Raw genomic sequence first — 26,553 nt, 5'->3', positions numbered from 1 at the left:
AAAGGTCTCCGTGGAACGATCGTGGTCACCGAGACTCCCGTCGACACTGGTCGGATCGAGCGCGGTGTTCCGGGAGAATTGAACGCAACGCGGGAGCGTGGGTAACGTGCACGGGCGGCTCGTATTCGCGTCGAATCACTGCTCGTCCCGTGTCCACCGACATGTCGCGAGTGCCGAGCAAAACGGCCGCCGAGAGGGTGAACGGTTTCGGTGGCGATCCGCGCCGGAGCGGACGGGCGCGCGAATCGGGAGCGGATCGGCTAGGAATCGGGACCGGTCTCGGCTCGATCGGTGGCATGCGCGCGGCTACGAACCTGTTGGTTGGTTTTTCGCCTCATCGACGGTCTCGGCGCGTGCATTTGTCGTTCCGATGGTTCACGGCGACGAAAAGCGAGCATTCACGGACGTGGACGAGGACGAGGAAGACGACAACGACAACAACGACAACGGCGGCGACGACGACAACCACAACGACAACGACAACGACAACGACAACGACAACGTAAACGACGACGAGTCGGCGTGTTGCGTATCCGCCTTAAGGGCCGTCCGTCGCAGACGCATGCTCGCGGCACGTCGCAGCCTCTCGCACTGACCGCGCGTAACACGCGAGAGAGAGCCCCGCGCGTATACCGTGTACTCGTCTCTCTCTCTCTCTCTCTCTCTCTCTCTCTCTCTCTCTCTCTCTCTTTCTCTCTCTCTGTCCCGTTGCAGCGCGCGCGCGTTTTCTCTCTCTATCCGTCTATCTCTCTTTCTCTCTCTTTTTGTTGCTCGGTCGCGCGCTCGCTCTCTCCCACTCCCCTTTGATCGAAGCTGTCGACTTTGTCGCGCTCGGCGATTCCTTCGCGGACTCGACCGGTGGTTGTTCGCGCGTCGTTCGAGCTACTAGGTGAAGCTCTCCTCGTGGCGTTCGGCGATACGGTACGCGAGAGACACACCGAGTCTCGTCACTCCGCGGACTCTCTTTGAATCTCTTGCGCGCTAACTTGCCGGCTATCCGCGGTACTCCAGCGAGGAACGTTGAACGCGAGCCTGGAATTGCCGTGGCGCCACCCCTCCCTCCCCTTCTACCTTTCCACCCATCCACCTGATCGTCTTCCACCGTGAGTGCCGCACCACGGGGCTTGCGCTGCCTCCACCGCCTGCGTCCCTCCCTATTTTTCCCTATAATTTGCTCCGCGGCTTGCCTCCTTTTTGTTTTACTCGGTTTTCGTACCCCACCTCTCCACCTTACCCTCCCCCTCTGGTTCGAGCGGTATCTCGTTCTCCCTTTCTCCCGTTCCTCACCGTCTCTCCTCGCTCCTCCGTTCGAGGTTTCAGCTTTCCCTCTGCCTCCTCTGCCTCCTCTGTCTCTCTACCTCTACGCGCCAGCCATGAATCCTTGCCAGGGCTACGGGGCTACGGGACTACGGCGCGCCGCCCCCTTAATGGGGCTTCGCGGGCTTTTTCCGTTCACGGTGCGGCCATCTCTCGGCGGGAATAGGAACGAAACGGGCCGCACCAGTACCGTACGCAGTTTGCACCGTTTCCCCGCGCGAGGGAATTCTTCGAGAGGAGGAAGCGGTTTCTCGCGCGCGTTCGTCGACGCGGGAGGCCGAGACGCGCGCGATCGATACGTTTCGTTGGAAGACGACGCGTAGACGGAAATAGGGTTCGTTCGAATTTCGAGTCCGGGAATCCTTCCCGGCGCGAAACTCTAAGAATCGCGCAACTCCGCGAAGAAGAGGAGATACGGGGAGACGCGGGAGGTAGCGTTCCTTCGGAACGATGGTGTATTTTTCATATTTTCTTCTTCGTACGAAATCGAAACACCTGCCAGGTAGGAAAGGATCGCGCGAGGACCGATCCCCGATGTACCCGCGTCGCATTGTGTTCTCTGGGCGGGACTCGCGATGTATCGTATGACGGGAAGATGTCGGGGAGGAACCTGATATACGACAAGGGGATGATTCGTTATTATGTGAATTTTCACGGTAAATCTACGCTCCCGAGCCCCGTGGAAAATTCAGGTTCGTTTCGATCGCGTCCATCGTCGGTCGGGGTTTCTTCCTTCTCTTTCTTTCTTTTTTTTCCCAGCGGGAGAATCGAGGAGCACTTGACCCGTCGGAGTCGGGGCGAAAAAATTCCAGCGAGAGACGCGCTTGTCGAAAGAATTCTTTTAATCCGGATTACATAACTTAATTACATCCACCGAAGTCGGCGGTATAATTTACAAAAATATACAATCTTTCTATGTACAGTAATTACAGAGCGGAGAAACAGGAACTTTCGGTCAACGACTCGGTTATGTACAAGGACGGGGGCACTCTCCTTCTTCGAAGGTAAATCGGTAACGCGAATCCTAGACGAGGGTGTACTGGCCGACGATCGGTGCGTACGAGTTGCGCGCGGTCACCGTGGGCAACGAGTTCTCCTTGTTCGACTCCTTTTTGCTCGCCGTGCTCTTTCGTTTCTGGTTCTCGTGGGTTTTCACGTGTTTCGCTAGATGATCGCTCCTCATGAACCGTTTCCCACAGGCGGGACAGGCGAACCTCTTCTCCCCGGTGTGGGTGCGGAGATGACGTTGCAACTCGTCGCTCCTGGTGAACCGTTTCCCGCAGAAGAGCCAATTGCAGACGAAAGGTCGTTCCCCGGTGTGCCACCTGAGGTGCGCCTTCAGATGGGAGGTTTTCCCGTAGACTTTCCCGCAACCGGGCACGTGGCATACGTGTTGTCGCTTTCCATCGACGCCCAACTGAGCTCCGTTGTCGGTTTGGCAGTTGGGGCACCGACATCTCGTGCACTTTCTGCCCGATTTGCCCGGTTCCTCGTTGCTCGGAACGCGATGATCCGCCGGCGGTGTCAGAGGCCATTGGTAGGGCGAGGAATGATCCCGGGGGCTCGCCGGTAGCTCGGGCGGACTCGGGGGTAGAGAGTAACGTTGAATCGGGGAAATGTTCGCGAGGTGAGGTTGACCGAGATGAGTTTGCGCGGTCCACGAGGCGTTGGTGGTCGGTACGGCCGGTACGGCCGGTACGGCCGGTACGGTGTAGGCCGGCGGCGTCAGCGGTTCGGTAATTTGACCGTGCCCGTTCGATCCGGGGTACCAGTAGCTCGGTTGCCCGGTTTGCAGATGATGACCGCTCAACGCGGGATTGTACGGCTGATAGTGGATGCCCGGACCTCCGTAGTCCATCACGGCGGGTTGATGGATCGGCATCGGTAGACCGGACATTGGCGTCATTCCCGGCATCGGGGACATCGTCGGCATGCACATCTGTAATTGCGAATAACGTTGACGTTCGGTTCATCGAACGAGAAAGAAACGGAAGAGAAGAGAACACCGTTGCGAAATATTTTTCGAAGATAGCGAACGAAGAGAAGATCGCTTCTCCGCGCGCACGATTTCACGGGAAACGAGATCGCGACGAGACACCGTCGATTCCCAGCTACGCGGGACGGATCTTCAACGAACCTGTTGATACTGCATCACTTGTGCCATCACTTCACTTCCTGGCCGTCCACGATCGTTGCTTCGACACTGATCGTTGTTCCTCCTCGCGAGTCCACGATTCCGCGCGGCGCGCGTACGCGAAGACGATACGAAGGGTACGCGATCCTCGACGAGACGTAGAAAACGAAAACGAAAACGAAAACGAAAACGAAAACGAAAACGAAAACGAAAACGAACACGAGCGCGAACGCGTACGCGTACGCGAACGCAAACACGAACACGAACACGAGAGACCGTGGAGAGAAGAACCCTGCGCGGATCGGAGCGTGCGCGGCTCCGAGCGTTCGCCAGATAATTGCTGGTTGCCGACCGTGTCGCCTCGGTTTTAATAACCGAGTGGACAAGGAACCGACGAAGAAGGGAGGAGGCTGAATGCTCTGCCGGGTTCCTCTACGGAGGTGGGGATAGACCCCGGTGAATCCTGCGGCCCGGTGCGCATGCGCCCTCCCCTCCATCGGCTCATAAATCAACCCTGCGTTCCGAGGATAGAGGATCGAGGCTACGCACCTTTTGTGGTCGTCCCTGGGGGCTGCCTCGTGCCAACGAGGAAAGCCTTCGCGAATCCTACGGTACTCCGCAGCATCTACGGTGTCTCCGCGCGTATCGCGAATCGCGAACGCGCGACTGATCCCCTTTTTCGATTTTCGATTTTCGATACTCGGTACGCTCGACGTTTCTTCGACTCGACGAATATTTCGAGATTCGGAATTGATCGCGGTACACGGAGCTTACGCGGTACCGGTCACAGTGCGCGAACCCTCTGCGCTTTCGAGAATTTATATTTCGCTTCGATCCGATTACGGGCGACGGTTCGTTGGGAAACGATCTCCGGGAAGCGTGCTCTCGCGAGACGTTCCACCGAATTCGATCGCGACCTCCCGGTAATACCGGCAGCTTTTTTTCCCATCGAGCCGTTCGAGAGGCGATCGAGAGCCCCCCCGGGCGAAATCGTTGCCTCGCGAGTCGACCGCCCAAGATTCTCGAGGAGCTGTCGACCCGGTAGGTAATAATTATCGGTAGAAACGTCGTAACGGCAAGAAGGAATAAGCTTAATCGTTCGGGTTTAATTAGCGGATAAGGCATTTGGGTTTAATCAGCGGTCCTGGGCGTCGGTGACGCTTCCCTTCGGAAACGCCGACGCTAGCACGCGTTGCTGCCTATTCGCTCTTACGTAATTACACGACGAGGAATCGTCGCGCGCGTGGGAGTTTTACCGGGCACGAAACGATTACGGTCGACGCGACGTATCTCCTCGAAAATTAGTCGTCGACCGTTTTCTAGTTGCCGCGTCGGGAAGGATTCGCCGATTCGAAAACAACCGAGCCGAACATTTTTCGGGTGGGTCGAGAACCGCGACAAATGTTTGCGGAGCGTGGAATTTTTCACGATAATCGGTGCGGTCTATCGAGGCAGCGTGGATTCGCAAAAACGCGTCAAATTGCGGAGAAGCGATAGGCTTCTACGTGGACGGGGTATACGGGGTAGACGAGGCCCACGTGATAACCGGGCCATCGGTTTCCCAAGGTTCTCGGTCCGCTTTGTGGCGTACGTCGAACCATAAATCCACGGAAAGATCCCGGTCCATTGGGCCGGGAAGGGCGCATTCACAGGGACGTCCCGTCGACCGGGACTCACCGAGAATCGCGCAGCGAGCGCAAAGTCTCGGTTTATGGTGGCTGTAAAGCGATCATCGGGCAGGACGAGGTGACGACACTTTCGCGCTACCGATCCGTACCAGATAGGCGGCACCATTATTGCGCCTCGTCGGGTCGCACAATGCTCACCGCCGGCAGAGTCCTGCGCGGGGACACAAAGGCGGGACTACCGCCGCCGAAACGGGGACAAATCGTTGCACTTTGCGGGCGAAAGATAACTTTCCCAAAGGACGACGGGGGACGAGGATATTCCTGTAATCGGTCCAACGTGGACACCGTGACTTGCGTCGCGCGATCTCCACGAATCTTGTTTGTTCAGCCTCGGTGGTATCTCCGGTCTCTCCACCGGACGAGTATCGTCTCGATGATCTCGCGTCGGTCGACGAGGCCCGCTGTTATCCGCACGCTTGTTCGTGCGTTCTCTCCGGTTGCAAGGGCTCTCGTCGAATGGCTTCGCTGACGCCTCGTTCGCATACCGGAAGGAGATTATCGACATCCGGCGGCGTGCTATCAGCGCCGAGAGAGAAAGAACAACGGAGATGTACTCGGACCATCGATCTTCCGCAATATTTTACGAAGGAGGAGGGACTCTCTGGGGGTTCGTCGTCCGTTGTTCGTCGAATTCATCGAAAGGCATCGGTGACGACGCGAGCACGAAAACCGTGGAAATTGGACAGTGCTGCGCGACACATGTCCGAGCGAGCGCTGGTTCGTGTTGCAACTGCAGCACCATCGTCGTAAATCTTAGGACGGTGTCGCGACCGAAGGGTGAAAGGTGGGGGCACGCCCGGAGCAACCCTTCGCTTTCCTCCGCTCGAGCTCCGGCCATTGTCCCCTAATAAGCCGCTTAACGCATCGGCCAGGGGGTAAATTGCTCGGCCGGTAAACAGTACTCCCACGTGGACGATCGAATACCCCCGAGGATGGGAACTTTTTCCGGGAAACTTGTTCCGTTGCTTCGCCCGCGGCTGATTCTTTATTACCGCGAAGCTTGCGATTCTTCGGACCGTTCGCTTCGTTTGCGAATCGTTTGCGAATCGTTTACGATCCCGATTCCCGGGCTTTCGCGAGGTGTTCAACCTTGAAATTACCGAAGATCGACCCACCGATGTAACCCATCGTCGTCGACGACGGAACGTACCCCGTCCGAATCCGTTCGACCCTCGAGCAGTTTTCCCTACGGACGATAATATAGTAGAGACGCAAATCGAGACGGTGATGTATTCGCGAACCACCCGGTACGTTTATTTCTACTTGTCGCGTAATTATTATTCGTACGATACGTCGATACTTTCTTAAATTGTAATATTTCTACCTCGGACTTGCGATCCTTCCGGGTGGTCCTAATGTCGTACGGAACTCCGAAGAATTAGATTTTACCGCAAAACGGAACAATTGCGCTTTCGAACGCAACGCGAGTAAGACGAGTTCAAGTCGAGGCGCTTTCCTTGGTTCGCGATGTCGGGGATCCCCGAGAAAAAAGAAAGAAGAAAAATCGTAGATTCGGTGGATCGGTTTAAAAAGTGGTCTGGGTTAGGTGCCATCGTCCACGGCGTAAGAGAAAAACGATGGACCCCAGCCGCGCTTTTTCCTCCGGTGTGTGTCCAATCGGTAAACGGAGGGTACCCGCGGGGGTGTAAAGTGCGCTTTGTGCGTTCGGTGGGACGTTTTCGGTGTTCCTGCGAATGCCGCGGGTTTTCGGGAGACATTCAGGGGCGGTGGAGCGATGCAAATCGGGAAGGGCGACGGCGCAGGTCAGATTTCGGGTATCCGCAATAAGAAATCGACGGTCCCCGATCTCTCGTATTTTTCACCGATTTATGCCCGCGAGAACGACGACGAAGCCCGGTCTTCGTGTTTAAAGTTTCGAACGAAACGAGAACGAACAGCTTTTATCTCCCGGGCGTCTTTCGAGTTACCGATCGCACGGAGATCGAAACTGTTGCCGCGAGTTAAGAGAATGGCCAGCGGTGTTATTTTATAGAAAGTGGACACGGGGAAGTCTCGTAACATATTTCTTTCGGGCTATAACAGTCTTTCGGCGGTCTTTTGTGGAGGACCGGTGGGTTCCTGCGCGCATAAACATGAGCTATCGCCTACGAGAACTAATATTCTCGAAAAAGGAAACGCTTTCCTAGAGTTTATCGTAACTCACCAACTTTTATAGTTCGTCGGGGAATCGGCGGTCGGTCGCTGGTCGCTTTTGAAATCGTCGCGCGAGGGTCTTTAACAATCGTGACGAACAACGAAACACGCCGGGACGATGTTTATTAACGCGAGAACGTTCGCGCGATATTCAATCCCCACCCCACCCCATCCTTCTTCTTTCGCTTTCGCTTTCGCTTTCGATTTCGTAACTCTCGGCCGTTTCCAGGAATCTTTCCCGTTTCCACCCGTTCCGTCGAATTTCGAACATCGTCTTCGCGCCGGATAACGGCAACCCGAAGCCGTTTCCCCGATTATGGTCCGTTTCGTCGAGACGTCATTAAGGGGTCGAACCTTTTCTTCTTCGCTACGGGTCAATTTTATACGCGATTTACCTGCTCGAAGGAAGCATCATCGGGATCGGCAGGTCCCCGGTCTTGACGGCTTTTGTAACTTATGCTCGGATCTGGAAGAAAACGCGGGTACAGGAGACGTTGAACGAGCCAGGGGGAGGAGAGAAAGATGGACGGAAAGGGAGAAAGGGAGAAAGGGAGAAAGGGAGAAAGGAAGAAAGGAAGAACGAAGGAAAGAAAGAAAAAGCGAGATAGATGACGGCTAAGGAGAAACGAGAAGAGAGAGAGAGAAAGAGTGAAAGAGAGAAAGAGAGAGGGAGGCCCACGTTCCTCGACAATGGATCCGACAATAGGACTAGTCTTCGGAGCTAATGGACCGAGACTTTGCAGTTTTCACACGATGATCGGCGTAACGTGGTCGCTCACGACTCCTCCGCAAGGTAGCAACCTGGGGCCCGTTCGAAGCCGATCGAACCGCGTGCCCTGACACGGAACAAGATTAGTCGGATTTGTCCCGCTGATTCGTGCGTCGCTGCTAATCGGGTTAGGATTACGACGGCGTAAACAAGAGATTACATCGTTTACCGTGGATCGTTGCTCATCTCGTAACGCAAACAGACCGGTTACACCTCGAGCGATCGCTCGGCTTACGGTTCAACCGAGTGGCAAAATATTTGCCAAGTATCGTCCTCGTTAATATTTCCGCGCCCCGTAGAGCGACGCGCTTTACCCGTTGACCTTAATTTTCATTTTCCGGGCCGGCCAAGGACTCCTTTCTCGGAAGGTTAATAGCGAAATTGGTAATCCGTACGGCATCCGCATCGGCTCGATTCGAATAACGCTCTACCGTCCGATCAGCGAGCCGGTCGGTCGTTCGGGTCCGCTCGGGTTTAAACAAACGGAGAGCGGACGGTGCTTCGTCATTGATCACCGGGCCGAAGAGAAAATGGGACCGGCGTTACAAGGAGGCTCTCGTAGCGGCGTTCGATATTCATTTATTACGCATCGTTTACAAAGCCACCGGTGAACCGGCCGGCGTTGATAATCGATAACATCGGGTTACGCGAGTCTCTGTTGGTTCAACGTTACGAACGGAAGCCCAATCGCGATCGTAGGAATTTTCGGACCCCGACCGTGATCGATGCGCGATACGCGTTCAACGCGGAGCCCTCGTTTCCGAGTTATCCGAGTTTCCTTTCTTTTTACAGTTCTAGCGAATTTTCTTTTCCTCGAAAATTCAACAATCTCTTCGGTTAGATTTCCTTCCTCTTGAAAGATCCTACAAATATTTGGACGATCGTACGATACGTCGTATCGTGTGCGGGACGAAACAAGGACCGTACCGGTCAAGGGGCGATCCGGACCGTCACGATGTAACATTCCTTTCGAGCGGAGAAAAGAAATCGATTATCGTTTTTCAAGTTCCGGTGCACCGTTTCGCGCGAATGGGTTAACGGTGAACGAGTGACGCGACGAACGAGGAAGAAGCGCGTGTATTTCGGTACCTGGTCCCGGGTCTCGAGGTCCATAAATTCGTGCCGCGTCGCGCGGCGCGTAAGAATCGAAGCCGAAGGGGGGTCGCTCCCGTCGATACCGTTCGAAGGGAACGACACCCTCGTCGCGATACGACCTGTTGCGTCCAGAGACGCGGGAAGAGCCGAAAACGAAAGAAACGACGAAAGAAGAGCGCGGAGCAGGCTGCGGAGGGCTATCCTTCGGGGGTACCGCTCACCGTCAGCCGTGAGAATATCTCCCGTTCAAAGGAAGCCGGTCGCCATTGTACGCGGATTCATTACGCAAACCCTCCTGCGAGCTTTGCGACGCCGATTGCGATTCGAAGGTAACACCTTGCCGATGGATCGATCGATCGATCGATCGCGAATGATTTTTTTTACGAGGAACGAGTATCCGGTGGTACGCGCCCGAACCGCGAGCAGTCGTCGAGCGAATTTTTCGAGAATCGTCGCGACGAGGGTAGCATCGGTGATGGAATTTATGGTTCGAGCTCCGAGTATCGTATTATCCGGGGTTGCGTTAAATATTGTGACGGTGTACGTTTCCAGGCAGGTAAATTGGTCGAGGCACCGAATGCGGTGTCGAAGGGTCGCGTTACGGGTCAGGTGGGGCCAGATTAGGTTATATTTGTCGCAGGGAGAAGAATTAGCCGGGTAATCCGAGGGACGATTGACTTGCGAATAATCGGGCGACCGAAAGTACAAATTTGAAAAGGTACACCCCCTCCCTCTCGTGCGGGACAAAAGCGAAGAGGTGCGCGAGGCTAGGGACAAAAAGCGGGGGGTTCGACGCGATCCAACCTTCGTCGGCTCGTCGATAGATTTTAATTAACGAGGAGCGCCACGGGTCTCGTGGTCTTCCCTATTGTCTCAATCGCGCCGGCAACGGACCGCTTTTGTTGCGCGGGCCCGCCGGACGAGAGACGAGAAGCACCGACGACGATACACGGGCCCTGGGATCCTACGAAACTCGAATAGGAGACGGAGAGGAGAAACAAGAATTCTGAACCACCACCGAATATATGATTTGTGTGCCAACCGGGCCCGAGAACGAATCACAGGAGGCCCCAAAAACGACCGCGGATGGCCGGACTGATCAAACAGTCCTGCACATCCGTGTATATCCCATGTCAAGTCAACGAGGAATTAAAACGGATAATTGCTTCCTTCCAGAACCCGTGGGCCTCACGGGGCCTCGCGTTGTTCCAGGTAGGGTCGTAAAAGGGCTTTGATATAAAATTAACGACTTCGCGGATTTCTCCTCGGGACTCGCTTAGACAATTTTTTCGCTCGACTTTATAAATAATGTACCGACAAAAACCTCCCCCCTCTACCGCTTCTACCCGTTCTACCCCCGGTCCTCCGGTCCCCCGGTTCCCCGACCTTTTCGCGATATTATCGCCATTCTTTCCCCTCTGGTAATTTCAGAGGGAAGAAAAATGACGAACGCGATCGTTATTACGAATTTATCGGAGCCGCGAGGCGAATTTTCATTTTCGTCACGAGAGGGAGTCAATGGGGATCGCGAAAGGTCACTCGGAGAACGGACACCGTGTCGGTTCTCGAGTGTCTCCGTTCCCTTTTTTACGGGGAAAAGTCGACGGCGGCAAAAGTCAGTGGACGCGTCCGAGTTTTTCTCGGAAGGGAAATATTGTCGGATGCAGAGTCCTGTGGCGCATTGTGCGGTTTTATCTTTCAACAGACTCGTTTGTTCAACTAGTATCCAGCGGCGCGGCCGATCCAGTGTCAAAGAACGCCGATACGCTCGAAGGAGTGTCGCCGTGACGCGTCGGTCGGTCGGTCGGCCGGTCGGCCATGATAGCCACGTTGTTTCAATTTGCGCTCGCGCAAATCGGAGACTCGCGTTAAATTCCCCAGGCTCGAACGGTGGGGGGTTCTGGAGGCCGTTAATCGTATATCGCGAAAAGTTCGCGGCAGCGACTCTTTCAGCGTCTCGACGCGCTCTTGCGAACGGACGCGGTCGGTCCGCTCGCATTCGTAGATGCGAGATTGACATCGGCGCGTTCGAAGCTCGCCCCCCCCGCGGAGAGGACTAAAGACCTCGGCAACCGAGAGGTACAAAGGTCCCTACGAACCTCAAAGTCATCCCGACTGCTGTCCCGGCAAACCTATTGGCGGAAACTTGTGTCAAGCGAGTGCGTTTAACCCAACTGCACAGTCGAGGAACTTTCGTCCCAGCAACGCGTCTTCGCGATAAGACGATGGTACGATTGAACATCCCGTTGTAAAATTAGCGCAGATCGAAGGAAAAAAGACGGAGCTGCGATCGTTCCAAGCGACCTCGATTGGGAGCCAGTTCAGCGACACACGCGTCGATGTACCGCGTATCGTCGATCGTCGCGCGTCGCGCGTTGTTCGTGTTTTTCCATCGAATTTTTTACGATATCTTGCGTCGTTGCGACCTCTCCGAATAGTTTGCATCGCGAGGCTTGATCGGTTAGCTGTTCCCGACGACTGTACTCGTCGCGAAGAAACGGCAACGTTTCGCCTCGCGACGAGTACACTCGTCGTGCGTAAAGAGTACTCTTTGCGATACATTTTGGTTACGCGCTTTCGATTATCCAGAAAATTTTTCGATGGAACGGTGGGTCTGTATCCGTGACGCGGGGGAAAGAATACCAGCAGCCGGAGGACTCGGAGGACTCGGAGGACTCGGAGGACTCGGAGGACCCGGAAGATCCGCAGAATGAACGTAGAATCGGGAAAATTGGATTTCGTTGTAAATTACGGTTAAGCTGCGGCTTACACGACAGCGTACCCCGTTCGAGCGTCTAGCTATGGCCTCGCGTGGTCGTAAATTATTGTTGGAGTTCGTGCCTAGAGAGCCCTCGTACTCGTTCAATGGGGATTATATCGTCGAGAGCCGAGGACTCGGCCAGGTGTACCTGAACATTGAAATTTCGTCGGACGGAGACGGATTCGTAAAGTCATGGTCGCGCACCCGTACCGCGATAGACGCCCGAACGTTATTGTTGTCTTCTATGCGGCCAATAATTCGCTTTTACACGGAGATTACGGGCGCATGATTGTTTTATTGCACTTTCCGCGGCGCGTCCTTCCTACGGCAGGTAAGTTAGACTGCGGTCGGGGAAACAGTTGGTCATCGTCCGTGGAGTCAACGTTCCTCGATTGTCGAGGTAAAGGATTGGCCGGAATGTTAAACGAGTCGCGAATAGAAAGATCCTAGCAGTCTTCCGTGGAAGTCGCTTTCAAAATTTTCGAGGGCTCGTAGAACCGAAGCGAAGCTTCGCGATACGAAACGTTCGTCTACGTGCTGGCCCGTTGGCGAGCTGCTTGTAAATCAAACTCCGTTCTTGCACTCCCGGTGGGAGTGGACAATCTTTCCAATTTGCACGGAGATTAGAGGATATAATTGTTTTATGGCGCCCGCCATGGTGTGTTCTTTATGGAAATTCGTTCCACGGTTGGGAATACTATATTTCCTGTATTTTTTGGAAAATACGGTCCGTATCGGTCTTGTATTCGAAAGTAAGGACAAACGGCAAACCTATTCATTGTAAACTTGCCAGAACTATTATCGGAGGAAGTTTTCTCCATTTTCTCCATTTTCTCCATTTTCTCCATTTTCTCGTTTACTCGTTACGGTAATGCGCGATACAACTCGAACCACCCTTACGTTTTCTAACTTTATCGATTTCCTTGATCGAGTTGAACGCGGTTCCCAAACTTACCACTCTTAAACGTAGAGTGCGCTACAAAACCACTGAATTTTCACGATGCCGATATTTCAGTTCTTGCGACAACAACTCTCATAATTTCAGTTAAATATTAAACAACTTTGTATAAATATAAAACGATATCGTTATCTTACTAAAAATTACAACGATTTTATCGTAAAGCAAAAAATAATTATCGTTCGTTGTTATTGTACAGGGTGTCGCGTAACTGATGGTACAAGCAGAGAGACAGTGATTCCGCATGAAATATCGAATCGAAAATATACGATAAAATTTTTTAACGCGAGCCATCGTTTCCGAGAAAAATCGCTTTGAAAATTTATCAAGGACGCGAACAGATTTCGTGTAGATATTTATACTTACGTTCGTAAACACTTGCAATGTTTGTATGCGTTAACCGAGAGTTCAATTCGATAAGCGCAAGAAAAGATAAGAATGATAAAAGAAAAAAAGAAAAAACGTAACATCGATCGTGTTTAGAAACTTAGGAAACGGTAAGATTAGTGTGTAGCGAAATACGTCGAGTTGAATCTTGATCGAGTGGAAACGTACCGGATAAACGTTCAAAGCCATTTTTCTCGAAAACATTTTATTCCATGCTTTCGATTCAGCGTTTCGCGTAGAAACGTTACTTTCTCGCTCGTACCACCTATTTACGCGGCACTCTGTACATTTATCAAATTATCTACGAATGAAATTAAACGAATCGATAAATTCATATTTATAAAATTTTAGAATTTAAAATAAGTCAGCAAGTTTGAGAATCGCTGGTGTAAAATAATTCGAACAAATATGAAGTTGTCCCGTTTAATGAACAATTTTGATCAGTGATCGAGTCCTTTTAAACATTTTTCTTGCAAATGGTTGCATCGGAAGCGCTGATTTTAGTTAATTTGCGAATACACTCCCGCATACCCAATACATGCACTCGCTTGTATAAGTATTTTTTTTTTCAAAGTTACACGTTATTGCACCGCATGCTTATTAGAAATACATCTGTGGATTGAAAATCCCGCTCTGAATTCGAACAGCCTAGGGAATATCGATAGTCGCGTAGCTGATCGTAAAAGGTAACCACTGGTCGGCTTCGGGGAACTGTAGCGAAGAAAAGCACTATAGATTCCTAGAAATCGAGTCACCGACTAGGGAAAAGGAAATAGTGGGAAAAATAGGAAATAGAACGTCAGAAAGAGATCCGGTAGGGGAAATCCACAGGTTGAACGAAGAGAAACGAAACAGGTACACCTTCTCCATAGAGAATTTGTACGTCACCTGTGCCGTGACTGGTGAATCGATGTCTCGAGAATATTTTACTAGGCTTCGATTTACCGCAAATTCGTGGCACTTGACGCAGAGCCAGCTGCTTACCGATGGTTATTCAAAAAATTGTTGCCTGATCAACTTTGTATTCAAAGATCACGAAATGCTGGTCTTCTGTAATATCTTCGATATCAAAGTATTAATACTTGTCTGTTTATTGGTGAGTAATAATTCAAATTGTTCAACGTTGTTTTGTCGAAAAAAGAGGAATAGGAAGTGACAGAAATGTTTGAAAACCGCCTACAGTACGGTGACACATATTTGGAAACATTGGAATTCCTAAAAGCCAGTTTCCCGTTATCGAAGCCGATTAATCGTGGCACCGTGACCATTTCAATGGTCACGAGTTTGTTTTTATCGTATAAATAGCGGCATAACCTATACACGTACATGCAAAATAACCTCAAAAACACGTACATTAAACAAACTATCCGATATTAATTATACTACCTGTGTATATTTGTTACGACCGATTTTATGTAAAAGGTATAGTGTTGACGTAGCAAAAACAAATCGCTCTAAAAGACCATACCTATACGTGGGAAGATAGCTTTTAATTTTATTTATCGTTTTAATTTATTCTCCGTCGAGCGAAATGTTATCGGAAATGTGTCATGTGTCAAATATTCCGTTAATTCTACGTGTGGGTAACGTATCGAACACCTTCAAGTACCGTAAATTTGTTACGCAATGTAACGATAAATGGTATTAAAAAATTATTTTCCGTTTTAGGCGTTTTTGCCAAACAATTTAGCGAACGATGCAAACGAAGGCGCGGTATCTCTTACTCAAGAAAATATTGATATGGCGCTTGGTAAGTCACGATGCTATAAAATTCCAAAAACGGATAAGTCTTCGTAACCTAGTCGTACTGTAGAAAATTAACGTTTCTTCTTTATTCGTGTTCAATTTCAGTATCGAACGAATTGGTGTTTATAAATTTTTACGCACAATGGTGCCGTTTTAGTAACTTATTAGCTCCTATTTTTGAGGAAGCTGCGACTAAAGTAAGGGAAGCGTTTCCAGAACCGGGGAGAGTGTTAATGGCAAAAGTGGATTGCGATAGGGAATGTGAGTAGATCGCGCAACGTCAACGAAACGCGCGTACGCGTTCCAATTGCTAAATGGAAATGATTTTTTAGCCTCTATCGCTTCGAGGTTTCACATTACCAAATATCCGACGCTGAAGGTTATAAGAAACGGTCAACCGACTAGAAGGGAATACAGGGGTCGGAGATCCGTAGAAGCCTTCGAAGAATTTATAAAGAAACAACTGGAAGATCCGATCAAGGAATTCCACGATTTGAAGGACTTGACCGTTTTGGATGATAAAAAACGAATGATCATCGGATACTTTGACAGGAAAGACGTTCCCGAATACGCAATGTTCAGGCGGGTTGCCACTAACCTTAAGGACGACTGTCAATTTCACGTGGGGTTCGGGTGAGCGTTATTATAGATTCGCTTATACTTTGTGCGTCGTTAATATAGTTACGTAAGGATTATTGATATTTCTGAACAAATTTAATTCAATGTTTCCGCAAAATCTGCGTAATCGTTATACCATTTTCCTCTAATAAGTACTGGCTCTGTTGAAAGCTGTGAACTTGGAGAGCATTTTCACTTGCTGTAAGTAAAACATTGGGCATAGTATAGGTGATATTTGCTTTTTGCACTTTATCTTAAAATTTTGATATTTGATATTTTTCATTTGCGTTAGAACCATTCCTGTGCATCGTCCGAATAGAAATATTTAATTAGCTTCGTTTTCGATACTACCGTCAGAAATCTTATTTAATGTAAATGCAGAAATTATACTCGAAACGTGAAAATAGGTTTTAACGGTTCGATAATTAAAATAGGAACTCGAGTAGAGCCATGCATCCTCCCGGGGAGCCTGTTATCGTCTTCCGTTCGGATAAAGCGCTCTCCAACGACGAGGACGAGACGTATCATGGAAGTTTAAACAATTTCGACGAACTGAATGTTTGGGCCCAAGAGAAATGTGTCCCTCTGGTCAGGGAAATCACGTTTGAAAACGCAGAGGAATTAACGGAAGATGGTTTACCATTTCTCATACTGTTTCATGCTTCCGACGATGTCGAGAGCGTTAAAATGTACAAAGATGTAGTTATGAAAACATTAATCGACGAAAAACGTAAGTATACGTTTTAGAAGCATGTTTTACCCACGCGTTCCAGCGCATCGAATGCATTAAGAACGACAATGTGTTTCGTTTTAGAAAACGTCAATTTCTTAACAGCGGATGGTTTTAAATTTGCTCATCCTCTTCATCATTTGGGGAAAACTGCGGCAGACCTGCCCTTAATTGCTATAGATAGCTTTAGACACATGTACCTGTTTCCGAACTTTCGCGATATTCACGTAGAAGGGAAACTAAAGGCTTTTCTGAAAGATTTGTATTCAGGGAAGCTACACCGGGAGTTTCATTACGGGCCGCAGACCAATAATGTCGAAGAACCGCAAATCGTCGGACAAATTAAAGTGCCGACGACGCCACCGGAATCTACGTTCAAAAAACTCGCACCTAGTAAAAACAGGTACACGTTACTCAGGGATGAACTATAATGATATATAATTAAGATACATCAAGATAATGAGATTTTTATCATTTTGGTTATTCAATTTGTTAGTTACTTTACAGCGATGAAATCCAAATCCGTTGTATTATTAAATCGAATTATTAATCGAGTCACGCGCGTCTTGCATCCCTTTTATCGTTTACACAGTATTGTACAATTAAACGATCGTTTAGTGTATTTTAAAAAGGGAAGAAATTTCCGCGGTCAATTTCATATTAATAATTTAAGGGAAAGTATATATAATTGCCTGTACCAAATGTTATATACATATTATCTAAACTCTAACTTGTAAAGAATTGATTACTCATGGACACGTATAATCGAAGCCATCGTAGAGGTTTCACGATCGGAAATAGTAGATTTTTATCCTATTTTTACATAACGCGTGCTTTTTATATTAACTTTCCTTTCTTACTGAACGCGAACAGCGGTAATGATTCTTAACACGGAATTACCGATGAACGCTAGAGATCGCTGCATCTCCCAGTGTCAATATTCGTGGTGATAGAAACGAAACTTGTAACACTTGTAACACGATTTATAGGATACCGTTAAGAAAGGGTGAGAGAGCAAAAAGAAAAGAATGGAAACGAAACAATTTCTCATCCATCATAGGCGAAACATTGTAATATATCTTTCCGTATAATCGAGAACCTTTAAGTTTTACACTACCAGATGTACTGCTAACACGATGGCTGTGACAACGGCCTTTGGTCCCGCGTCGCTCCATGCGTCACGATTCGACGAGACATCCCCGAGTAATCCCGGGTTACTCTCGAGGCTGTCGTTTTCCGATATCGCGTAGTTACTTGTCTCCAAGGTTTTTTCTGGCACAAAACGTGAAATCACCGGTACGCTGGCTGTAGCGTATTGAGACGAATATCGACGAACTATAGATGCGCGAGTAATCAACGAGTCGTTGGCTCGATCACGTTCGATTTTCGATAATCCCTGAACGCGTGAATGAGTGCGGACTGTAGATCGATTGTTTCATTTAGAATAATCGCTTCTTGGGCAAAGTATTTTAGCATCGACGAATTTCGAAGGTTTAAAATACTTGAATAAGAATAAGATTAACCGATAGTAATTATATTAATTTCGTGCGATAAAGTACTAAGATACTCCTAAGAAGCTAACTGAAGCAAATTTGTATGGATGAAGGTATTAATTTTTCTGTTAATAAACAATTTCTAAGTCAGACGTTTGCGATACTTCGGGTCTATGGGTTAAATCGATTTATCTAACGGTGAACGGAACGAAAGGAGAGCGGATAACCGGGAAAAAAAGGTCCATTATAAAATGGCTGTATTTAGGGGTAACTCGATACATCTATTACATTCCAGCAGAACACGCCATCACCGTTTTATCTTGTATTTTAATCTTACAGTACATAGCATTACACGTAACATGGTTTCATACAGCTAACACCATACATACTGCACTCTCGCCACAGTTTCCAGCACTTCCGTTTTTGTTTTTCCACCTTACGACGAAACGTGAGTGGAGCAAATCTGAGTAAGAACCTTCAATCGCAGGTACCGCAGTTAAAGAACCGAATATCCCTTTCAAGAGGGGTACAAAGGAACGTTTTAATAAACGGTCGTAGATCAGATCGACAGAAAGTTTAAAGAACGTGTTAGCACTCTTTACGATTACCAATCGAGAGCGTATTTCTTTCATTTCTTTCTTTCTTCTTTCCTCGTTTCTCGTTTCTCGTTTCTCGTTTCTCGTTTCTCGTTTCTCGTTTCTCGTTTCTCGTCTTTCGCGTCCCGATCGCTCTCGAGCGAAAATAAATAAATACGAAGCGAAAGTAAAGAGCTCGTTTTCCATTACAATATTCTTTGCTTTCTGTCGTATCGTACCGAGAGCCAATTTCACCGTCCTCTGAATCGCGAAACACAGTTTTAAGCAACGAATCATCGAAATGTCAAACATCGTGTATAATTTAATAATTTTTCGCGGGATAGGTGTACTTTAAGCCCGCGAAGTACATCGGCGAATGAGTATCAACGACAATGTCCTTGCAGGTCGATGGAAAAATTTCGTAGAAACGGTAAACACTGGCTATCGATTATTATTTTATACTTTTCATTTTTAACAATTACTCGCACAGAAGTATGCACGTATCTCTCTCGAACTTAGGTAGAAATAATATTTACAGCGGTAAAGTCGTAACAAACACCGCGTGAAACACATTGGTTGTATCGCGTACAGCACGTTTTTCGTGAGCACTCGCGATAAGATTGAAATTTATCTAACGGCTATTATACATTCAACTACACGCTACGTACAGAGACAATCGTAAGAACGACGAAGAAGTAATTCGAAGCGAACTCAATGCTCTTTAAGGATTAAACGTATACGTAAGTACTTGCATCTACAATGGATATCTCTTTCCTGTTTCTCGCTTGAGAGCACGTTTCGTCATAACACAATAATAACCGTTTCGATATATACTCTAGAAAAATAACGTTATAAACATTCCTTACCGGGTGGGTCGATTAGACGTTACAAACGTTACTATAACATTTTTTTCTCAAGTAAAAATATAAATATTCTCGTTCACGGTGCGATATCTCCGGTGCAACCTCGCTCGACTTAAGTGTTTACGCTATTTTTTTCTCTAGTACGCCTCGAAGATAATTTTTCGTCTCTTTGTTACATCTTAACGCGATTTTATTCTCGTCTCCGCGCCGTATCCGTTAGAACAATTATTTTCCACCCCACGAAAAACCAAAGACCTATCGAACGGATCTCCCTTCGGGTCGTTGTATCGGATATACACGCACACGTTAGAATCGTGTTCGACCAACAACGACTCGTACTCGCGATCGTTTTAATAAAGTAATGAAAGACGTTTCCTTATTACAATAATTACTCTTTCGACCGTCGTTCTGTTTCGGTCGCGGTTGTCAACGATACAATATCGTATTGCCTAGTTCGCGACGCTGCTACGTTAGACCGCTTCACATTAGGCAAACCGAGAGAAAAAATTTGCGACAACGATAGAGCGGGTATTAACAGGGAAGAAGCCGTATATTCGTTTATTTCCATTTCGTTCGTTGAACGCGGAACACGGAACGCGGAACGCGTACCCGGGAAAATAATGATCGACGACGAGCGAAGGGTTCTCGGTCGCGACGATTCGATCGATTTCGATTATTCGCCCTTCGATTTCACCGAAACTTTCGCGCGCCCTTCCGAACGATCGCGTCCGACGAACCACCGGAACCTAGGAAAAGCGCAACGCGTCACCGTGCTACTTCAGATCCTGTCCACTCCGATCAACGATGAGATCGGTGTCTACCTATCTCGGTGAGAACTTTTGTTCTTTACGCCGAAGGAATAACCGCGTTCTAGGACCGGCTGCCTTCTAGAGCGGGCCTCGTCGCGATCGGAACAACCTAGTTACGCTTATTCAACGATAACAATTATTACACGTCTAAGTTGATCGAGTTTCTCCGAGCGCGTGGAGCAACGCGCGCGTACATCGTTCGATATCGCCTAAATAGGTTTCGTTTCATCCCCCGTCTCGTATCTCGATCGCGTTCTCGGGTTGCGTTCGTTCTTCGTAAAAAGAACGAACACGGTCATTTATTTGTTTTCGTCTATTTCTCGTTTTCTTTTTAAATAAATCGCGAGCCACGTTCGACTCCTCGAAGGGGGTGAGTTCCGTTTCGGGTACTTTGGGACGCCACGAGCCCGGACCGTGCCGATAAGAATTCTCTCGCGCGGGAGAACGTACGCGAAGAAAGGAGAGAAAAATATTCCTTCGTGGTCTTCGCTCGATCGGAAACGGCGACTCGCCCACTAGGCGATCCTCGGCCACGGTTTCGGGCTACGGTCGGATGGATGGGTGGATGGGTGGGTGTCGTCAACGTATCGAATCTACGACGCGAGCGAAACTGTACGGTCGTCCAGAAAACGTGGAAACTGGCCACGAGTGGAGGACCTCCGGTCGCTCGATCGTCGTCGCTTCGAAGTTTTAGTTACCGTAACGTTGAACGATCGAGACGAGGGAAACGAGCAGAGACTCTCGACTCTCGGAATCGATGGAAACGCCTGATCTTTTCCATTACGCTTTGGTTACTCTCGAACGTTTCCGGGAAGAAATCGACCGGAGGAACGAAACTCGAATACGCGAGAGACGAATTTCAGTCTCGGAGCGTTTCCCTCGTCGTCGCGGCTCCGATCCACGGACTCGCGCGCGACGATTAGGCGAATCAACGGTACCGGCGCTCCGGGTATCGAAAAACTTACGGAATATCGGACTCTTGAGCAACTCTATCCCGGGGAAACAATTGATGCGCGATTGGAACAAGCAGACACTATCGTAGCCCGTCCTCGGACATCGAACAGCGCGGATCGAATAAAGGAAGACTTGCGTGCTCCTCTTGAGGACCTTCGCGCGATCGATTTGTATAACCGCGCGATCGCCGCGTCTCGAATACATAACGGTTCACGGCTCCTCGGTACGTATAATAAACTACAATGAAATCTGCCAGCAGAGTAGAACGTTACGATACGATATACAATCTTTACGCGCGCGTATACGATGACGTAAATACAATACAATTATAATAGAATATATAGAATAGAATGTAACGCAATCTCGTATGCATTTCAATGTATCGTAGGATCTGTGGTCGAAGAGTATTCTATAAAAATACTTTTCGGTAGGGGTCGATCAACGATAACTCTCCGTCGGGGGGCGAAGGCTGTCCCGTTTTTTTTCTTCGACTAAAACTCTTCGTAGATACGATCTTTTTCTTAACCAGGTACCCGGGGACAGCTCTGCGCCTCGGGGTGCAACCCCTCTCGGACCCGTTTCTTCGTCTCGATTCAATTTCACGACGTTACCGCGAGAACACCGATTCCTTTTTTCTTCGACGACGACACACGTTCGTGTATCCGTGGTCGCTGGAGTTAAATAGGCTTCCAGGAAAAAAGTGGACAAAGAGTAACGCGACTCTTGTAACAGGGTTTTCATACGGGGCGACTCGATAAACTCGGACCTAATAAAATTATCATTAAATTTCGAGAGTGTTTTTAACCGTTCGAATTCTCCAATGCTGTATACATTGTAATAGTTTATTCCAATTTAGACAATATTGGAAGGTTTCGCGCAATGTTAATTCGATGATACACCACTTGACTCGATTCCTTGGCTGCTGCGTCATTTCGATGCCGAAAACATCCTCCCGCGTCGAGAGGTTTTCACGCGGTTTTCACGCGGTTTTCACGCGGTTTTCACGCGGTAAACGGTACACGATACGATTTTTCCACTCGATCGAGTAAACTCGGGTCCGAAAGGGTCGCCCAAAGGTACTCCCTGGTAGCAGGGATCCGAGGAAAATGGTAATCCATCGTGGCGCCCACCGCGGGGCAAGTATACGTATAATTGATTCGAAAAACGCGCATCGCGACCGGAGACCTCGTGAACCCGCATGATCCGTAACAACGAAATAGGTACCTATTACAAGTGCGCGTGGCAAGTGTGCGTTTAGCGTCGATCACGATGGACACTCGCAGGTTTGCCGTCCCGATGCGTGTCCCCCGATTGAACGACCGCGAGGTCTCCGATTTCGCTCGCGATTCTTTAACATTTTTTTCATATTTTCCTTGGGAACGATATATACAGGTATTGACGATATCTTGTACTTGTGTTCTAACGTTTGTCGATAATCTTACCGATAAAGTTTCTCTCTTCCTCCCCCTTTCGTAAACGATAAACGTCGAATCAAAGATTACACGGGGTGCGGTGAAATTTCGTGCACGTCGTAAATCCAACTGAACCGAGCCTGTTCGTCGCGGTCGCGGTCGCGGTCGCGGTTCCAAGTAATATTTGCTCACGGTGCGGGTGAAACGGAAGGATCCGATCGTAAATAGAAAGAATCGATACTACCGATACTGGGTAACGTTGACAACGAAAAGTGCGGTAAACCCGATCGGGCAAAAAGCAGACGGACAGACTTTTACGAACAGAAAGTCAACGGTTGTCCAAGCTAAAACGTAGCACCCTTCTTCTCGCGATTCCTGCATCGTAACAATTCCTCGTTTCTATTCCTCTCGCGAACCACCCTTACGAATCATCCTACGATCTATCTTGTCCGACACACGTGGCAAAACGTAGGCCATCTCCCGAGGTATAATTCTCGATTAGCTTCCATTAATAAAATTGTTAAAGATATTGTCTTCGGGACGTTATACATTACTATTTTGCATCGACTTTAATCGAGCTCATTTTTTTTTATGTTTCAGCCGTCGAAGCGTTTTGCGCGCAATAGTTGCTCGTGCGTTCGCGCGTTCGCGCGTTTTTCACCGACATCGTATTATTTTTTATCAGTCACACCCGATGTCGAACGGTCGTCGACAATTTACGGTGAATCGGACGCGCGTGTCTGTGTGTAAATTTCTCACCGAAGGTGATCGAACGGAATTTACGGGTTGGAACGAAAACGTACCGACCGTCGAAAACAAAGAGACTGCTTCGATTCGGAGACCAAAGTCGGTACGAGAAAAGAAAAGATTAAACGAATAAAAAGTAAATAAAATTTCAAGTACCGTGTTCGTTCCGAGATTGTGTATCACGTGTTTCGCCATGAGCCGGGAGTGCGAGGCAGTCGAAAAGGACGATCGCAAATGTTGGGTAAGTACGTCGTTCTTCACGAGATAACCTTCTCCGATGTTTCGATCGTTTGTTCGAAACGATCTCGTGCAATCTGGAGCAGAGATTCCAAAAGTATGGGTCGCGTCGAGTATCGAAACTCGAGAGCGGTTTAAACGCCCGCGTTAAGAGAGCTTCGCGTCGACCAAGTGCGTTCGTTGACAAATTTAAACGCGGCGATACGATATCTTTTATTCGATCTTCGTTTTACATTACGCGAAACTGGGTCGCGGCCCGTAAAACTTTCGAAAACCTCGATCCGTGAGAAATTCCGAGATTCGTTCGCGACAGTCCGTCGTATCTTACCCCAGCGGTCGAGCCGAACAACGCAACCTAACCGTACGCGTCTCCTAACGAAAGAACAGAATTATTGTCTATCTTTGTATGTACGTGTGCGCGTGTGTGTAACTGTGTGCGTATGTATGTATGTATGTATGTATGTATGTATGTATGTATGTGCGCGCGCGCGTGTACATGTCCGTGAAATCACCGCTTCGAGTGACCAACGTTACCGTGCGATAACAATAGCTGACATTCGCGTATCATACGTAGACGCTCTTTTTCCAAGGACGAATCGAGTCGCCTTTACCCTAAGAGCTCGTCTTATTGTTTTATATCCTGCTTCCATTTCTCCTCTCGGCTCGAGTATATTTCGCTACGCACACTCGCTTCTCTTCCGCTCTTCGACCAACCAGCCACCAAGTTTCTCTTTCTCTCGTTCTTTCGTACTCTTGCACTCTTCCGTGTCTCTCATTCACTCTTGCACTCTCTCTCTCTCTCGCGTTCTCTCTCTCTCTCTCTCTCTCTCTCTCTCTCTTTCTGACACTAATACTTGTTCTTGTTGCATTTTTTTTTTAAAACCATAAAAATATCAATGCCAGTATACCACCGACGTACGTCGCTAACGTGTATATGTCATATATAATATATGTTCATATGTATGTATGTATAAGTATATACTAAATATATATATATATATATATGTATATGTATATATGTATGTATGTATGTACGTATGTATATACGAATATCCATAAACGTTACTTCAAGTATCTTCGGTGGTAACACCATGTATAGGTATATATAATAGGTATGTGTATAATGCATCATTTATTTACGTGTACGTACTTTCTCTATGCGCTAATTAACTACTCTCTATCGCGACCTACGGCTGTGGCTTCTCTTATCTTAAGGACCTAAGGGTGCGCGACGTAGTACGGTTGTCCCGTGTGGGTGGCAGGAGGGAGGTAGGGAGTTAGGGAGTTAGGGAGTTAGGGAGGGTTGTGTGTCGGGGGCATGTCGGGGTTCTCGGGTGGACGGTGGACGGTGGACGGTGGACGGTGGACGGTGGACGGTGTTTCCGGGAGACACCGGTCGAGGAGACGCACTAGCTGCGTCGGGACTGGATCAGGGGTGAAATCGACTGGCCGTTCGAGGTCGCGATGGTTGCGCGCGCCATGACGGGACGCTTGTTCCCCGCTTGTAGAGGGGACAGCCCCGTGAGTGACTTCGAGCGGCCAAACGATCGTCGCCCGCGCTACAACGACAACGGCGGTACACAGTCGCGGGATTCGCGGCTCGTTTGTTTCGAGCGTTGAGAAATATCGGGTACAAAATACGGTATCGGGAACCGAAAGAAGGGAAAGAAACCACCGGAAGGAAGCAGCCTACGACTGCTGCTCGTATATTTAAGGAGGAAACCGCTACTGTTGCTTTGATTCTTGCTTTCCAGCGGCCGCTCTGGCAGACCGCCACAACATGCGCCTAAAAACTCTGCCCACGAGTATATCATCGTTAGAACTAATCTACTTGCCAACGACATTCATCTAAATTTGAAGACAGATCGTTATAGAGCTATCTCGCGTCGAGTCCCGCGGCCAGAATGTTAATGACACGATGTCTGGGAGGAATTCGTCCCGCTTACGAGCGAATCTACGAAACTGGAGGAACAATACCGATCGATCGATGGAGGGAGATGACAGAGGGAGGGAGAACGAAGGTGAGCGAAGGAGGTGTGAAAGGAACGTCGTCTCGATCGTCCAAGTCGCGGATCGAAGTGCACAAAGTACCTATTGTCGCGCAGCCTTGCCGATTCCCGGCATCGTAACGAGATCGCTGCTGAACGTTATCGCGAGATCGCGAACTGGCCGTGAGTGCCACGAGCCGTCGTTTTTCGCATTTCGTCCGACTCGATATCGCGCCACGCCGCGCCGCGCCGCGACGCGACGCGCGACGTTACGCGTTCCTAAAATAGATTTTAGGCCATCGACGGCGATCCGCTTTCGGACGATACGCGAGACGATCGCGCCACAAGTATACATCGCGCGAATGACACCGGTGAGAGATGACGGAGGATTTAGTTACCTAACGATAATTAATAACGACGTTGTATAGCATCAATAGAGAGTATAGGTAAGGTAGGTAATGTAGGTAAACGCTAAACAAAGCTCAGTTGATTGTTTCGGGAGCGAGCACCTCACTCGTTTTTTCACGTACAGTGTCGTTTCATATTTTTGTTCATTTTCTGTTAATCGCTAGCTTATACTTGTAAATATTAATTCGAAGGAGCGAGGTGTTACATGCGTGTATGCGTGTGCAACTGCGGAAGTCGCTTCTCTGTTGGGCTTCGCGGCGTCGGCGTCGGCGTCGGCGTCGGCGTCGGCGTCGGCGTCGGCGTCGCCGTCGCTGTCACCGTTCCCCCGTTTCGCGCGTTCCTTTCTTTCCCTTCGATTCTTTTTTTCTCTTTGACGCGACGCTCCCGTCGATCGCGCACGTCGTCCGACTTCTCGAGACACGATTTTTCCGCTACCCACTTACCCTCTCCAAGGGTGTCGGGTGAATTTTCTGCACGTCCGAAAACCTCCCGAGACGACGATCTTCGCTCGCGGAGTCCGTAGAGGGTTCGGTAAATCTTCCTCGACGAGTGTTCTTCGGACGATGGGGAACGAACGACCGCCTTGCGACCTCGCGGAGGAACTCACGTACTCGATTCGATCGTCGACGAAGACTTCCGGCAGCTTCGTAGCTTCGCGTCCGATCCACCGCCACCGAACTAATTCTTCGACGTCAGGATTGTCACGAATT

At 49.0% G+C, this 26,553-nt stretch overlaps 3 protein-coding genes across 7 annotated transcripts in view; 1 reads left to right on the top strand and 2 right to left on the bottom strand.

Moving 5' to 3' along the window:
* Nucleotides 1-2,240: 2,240 nt before the first annotated feature.
* On the bottom strand, nt 2,241-26,419 carry LOC143153430 (uncharacterized). Of its 2 annotated transcripts, XM_076324598.1 has the most exons (3): nt 26,287-26,374; nt 7,689-7,759; nt 2,241-3,256 (listed from the first exon to the last, which is right to left on the bottom strand). In XM_076324598.1, exon 3 carries the CDS (start codon nt 3,254-3,256, stop codon nt 2,342-2,344), a length of 915 nt encoding a protein of 304 aa, XP_076180713.1. In that variant the 5' UTR covers nt 7,689-7,759; nt 26,287-26,374; the 3' UTR covers nt 2,241-2,341. The 2 variants fall into 2 exon arrangements, with proteins under 2 accessions (XP_076180713.1, XP_076180712.1); XM_076324597.1 differs by lacking the exon at nt 7,689-7,759 and having other exon boundaries at nt 26,287-26,419.
* Erp44 (Endoplasmic reticulum protein 44) lies at nt 14,047-18,000 on the top strand. Of its 2 annotated transcripts, XM_076324595.1 has the most exons (7): nt 14,047-14,359; nt 14,932-15,013; nt 15,115-15,270; nt 15,342-15,642; nt 15,799-15,828; nt 16,062-16,357; nt 16,442-18,000. In XM_076324595.1, the coding sequence occupies exons 1-7, from the start codon at nt 14,174-14,176 to the stop codon at nt 16,786-16,788; spliced, it is 1,398 nt and encodes a 465-aa protein (XP_076180710.1). In that variant the 5' UTR covers nt 14,047-14,173; the 3' UTR covers nt 16,789-18,000. The 2 variants fall into 2 exon arrangements, with proteins under 2 accessions (XP_076180710.1, XP_076180711.1); XM_076324596.1 differs by lacking the exon at nt 15,799-15,828.
* Nucleotides 25,076-26,553, bottom strand: part of LOC143153431 (neo-calmodulin) — a 44,970-nt gene continuing 43,492 nt past the window's right edge. For all 3 annotated transcript variants that reach the window (XM_076324599.1, XM_076324601.1, XM_076324602.1), the window contains one exon: nt 25,076-26,553. In XM_076324599.1, coding sequence (XP_076180714.1) covers nt 26,522-26,553 — 32 coding nt within the window. In that variant the 3' untranslated portion in view covers nt 25,076-26,521.

The sequence above is a fragment of the Ptiloglossa arizonensis genome, chromosome 12 (assembly GCF_051014685.1).
Source record: "Ptiloglossa arizonensis isolate GNS036 chromosome 12, iyPtiAriz1_principal, whole genome shotgun sequence".
Classification (NCBI taxonomy): Eukaryota; Metazoa; Arthropoda; class Insecta; order Hymenoptera; family Colletidae; genus Ptiloglossa; species Ptiloglossa arizonensis.
This window is presented reverse-complemented; position numbering and strand designations above follow the sequence as displayed.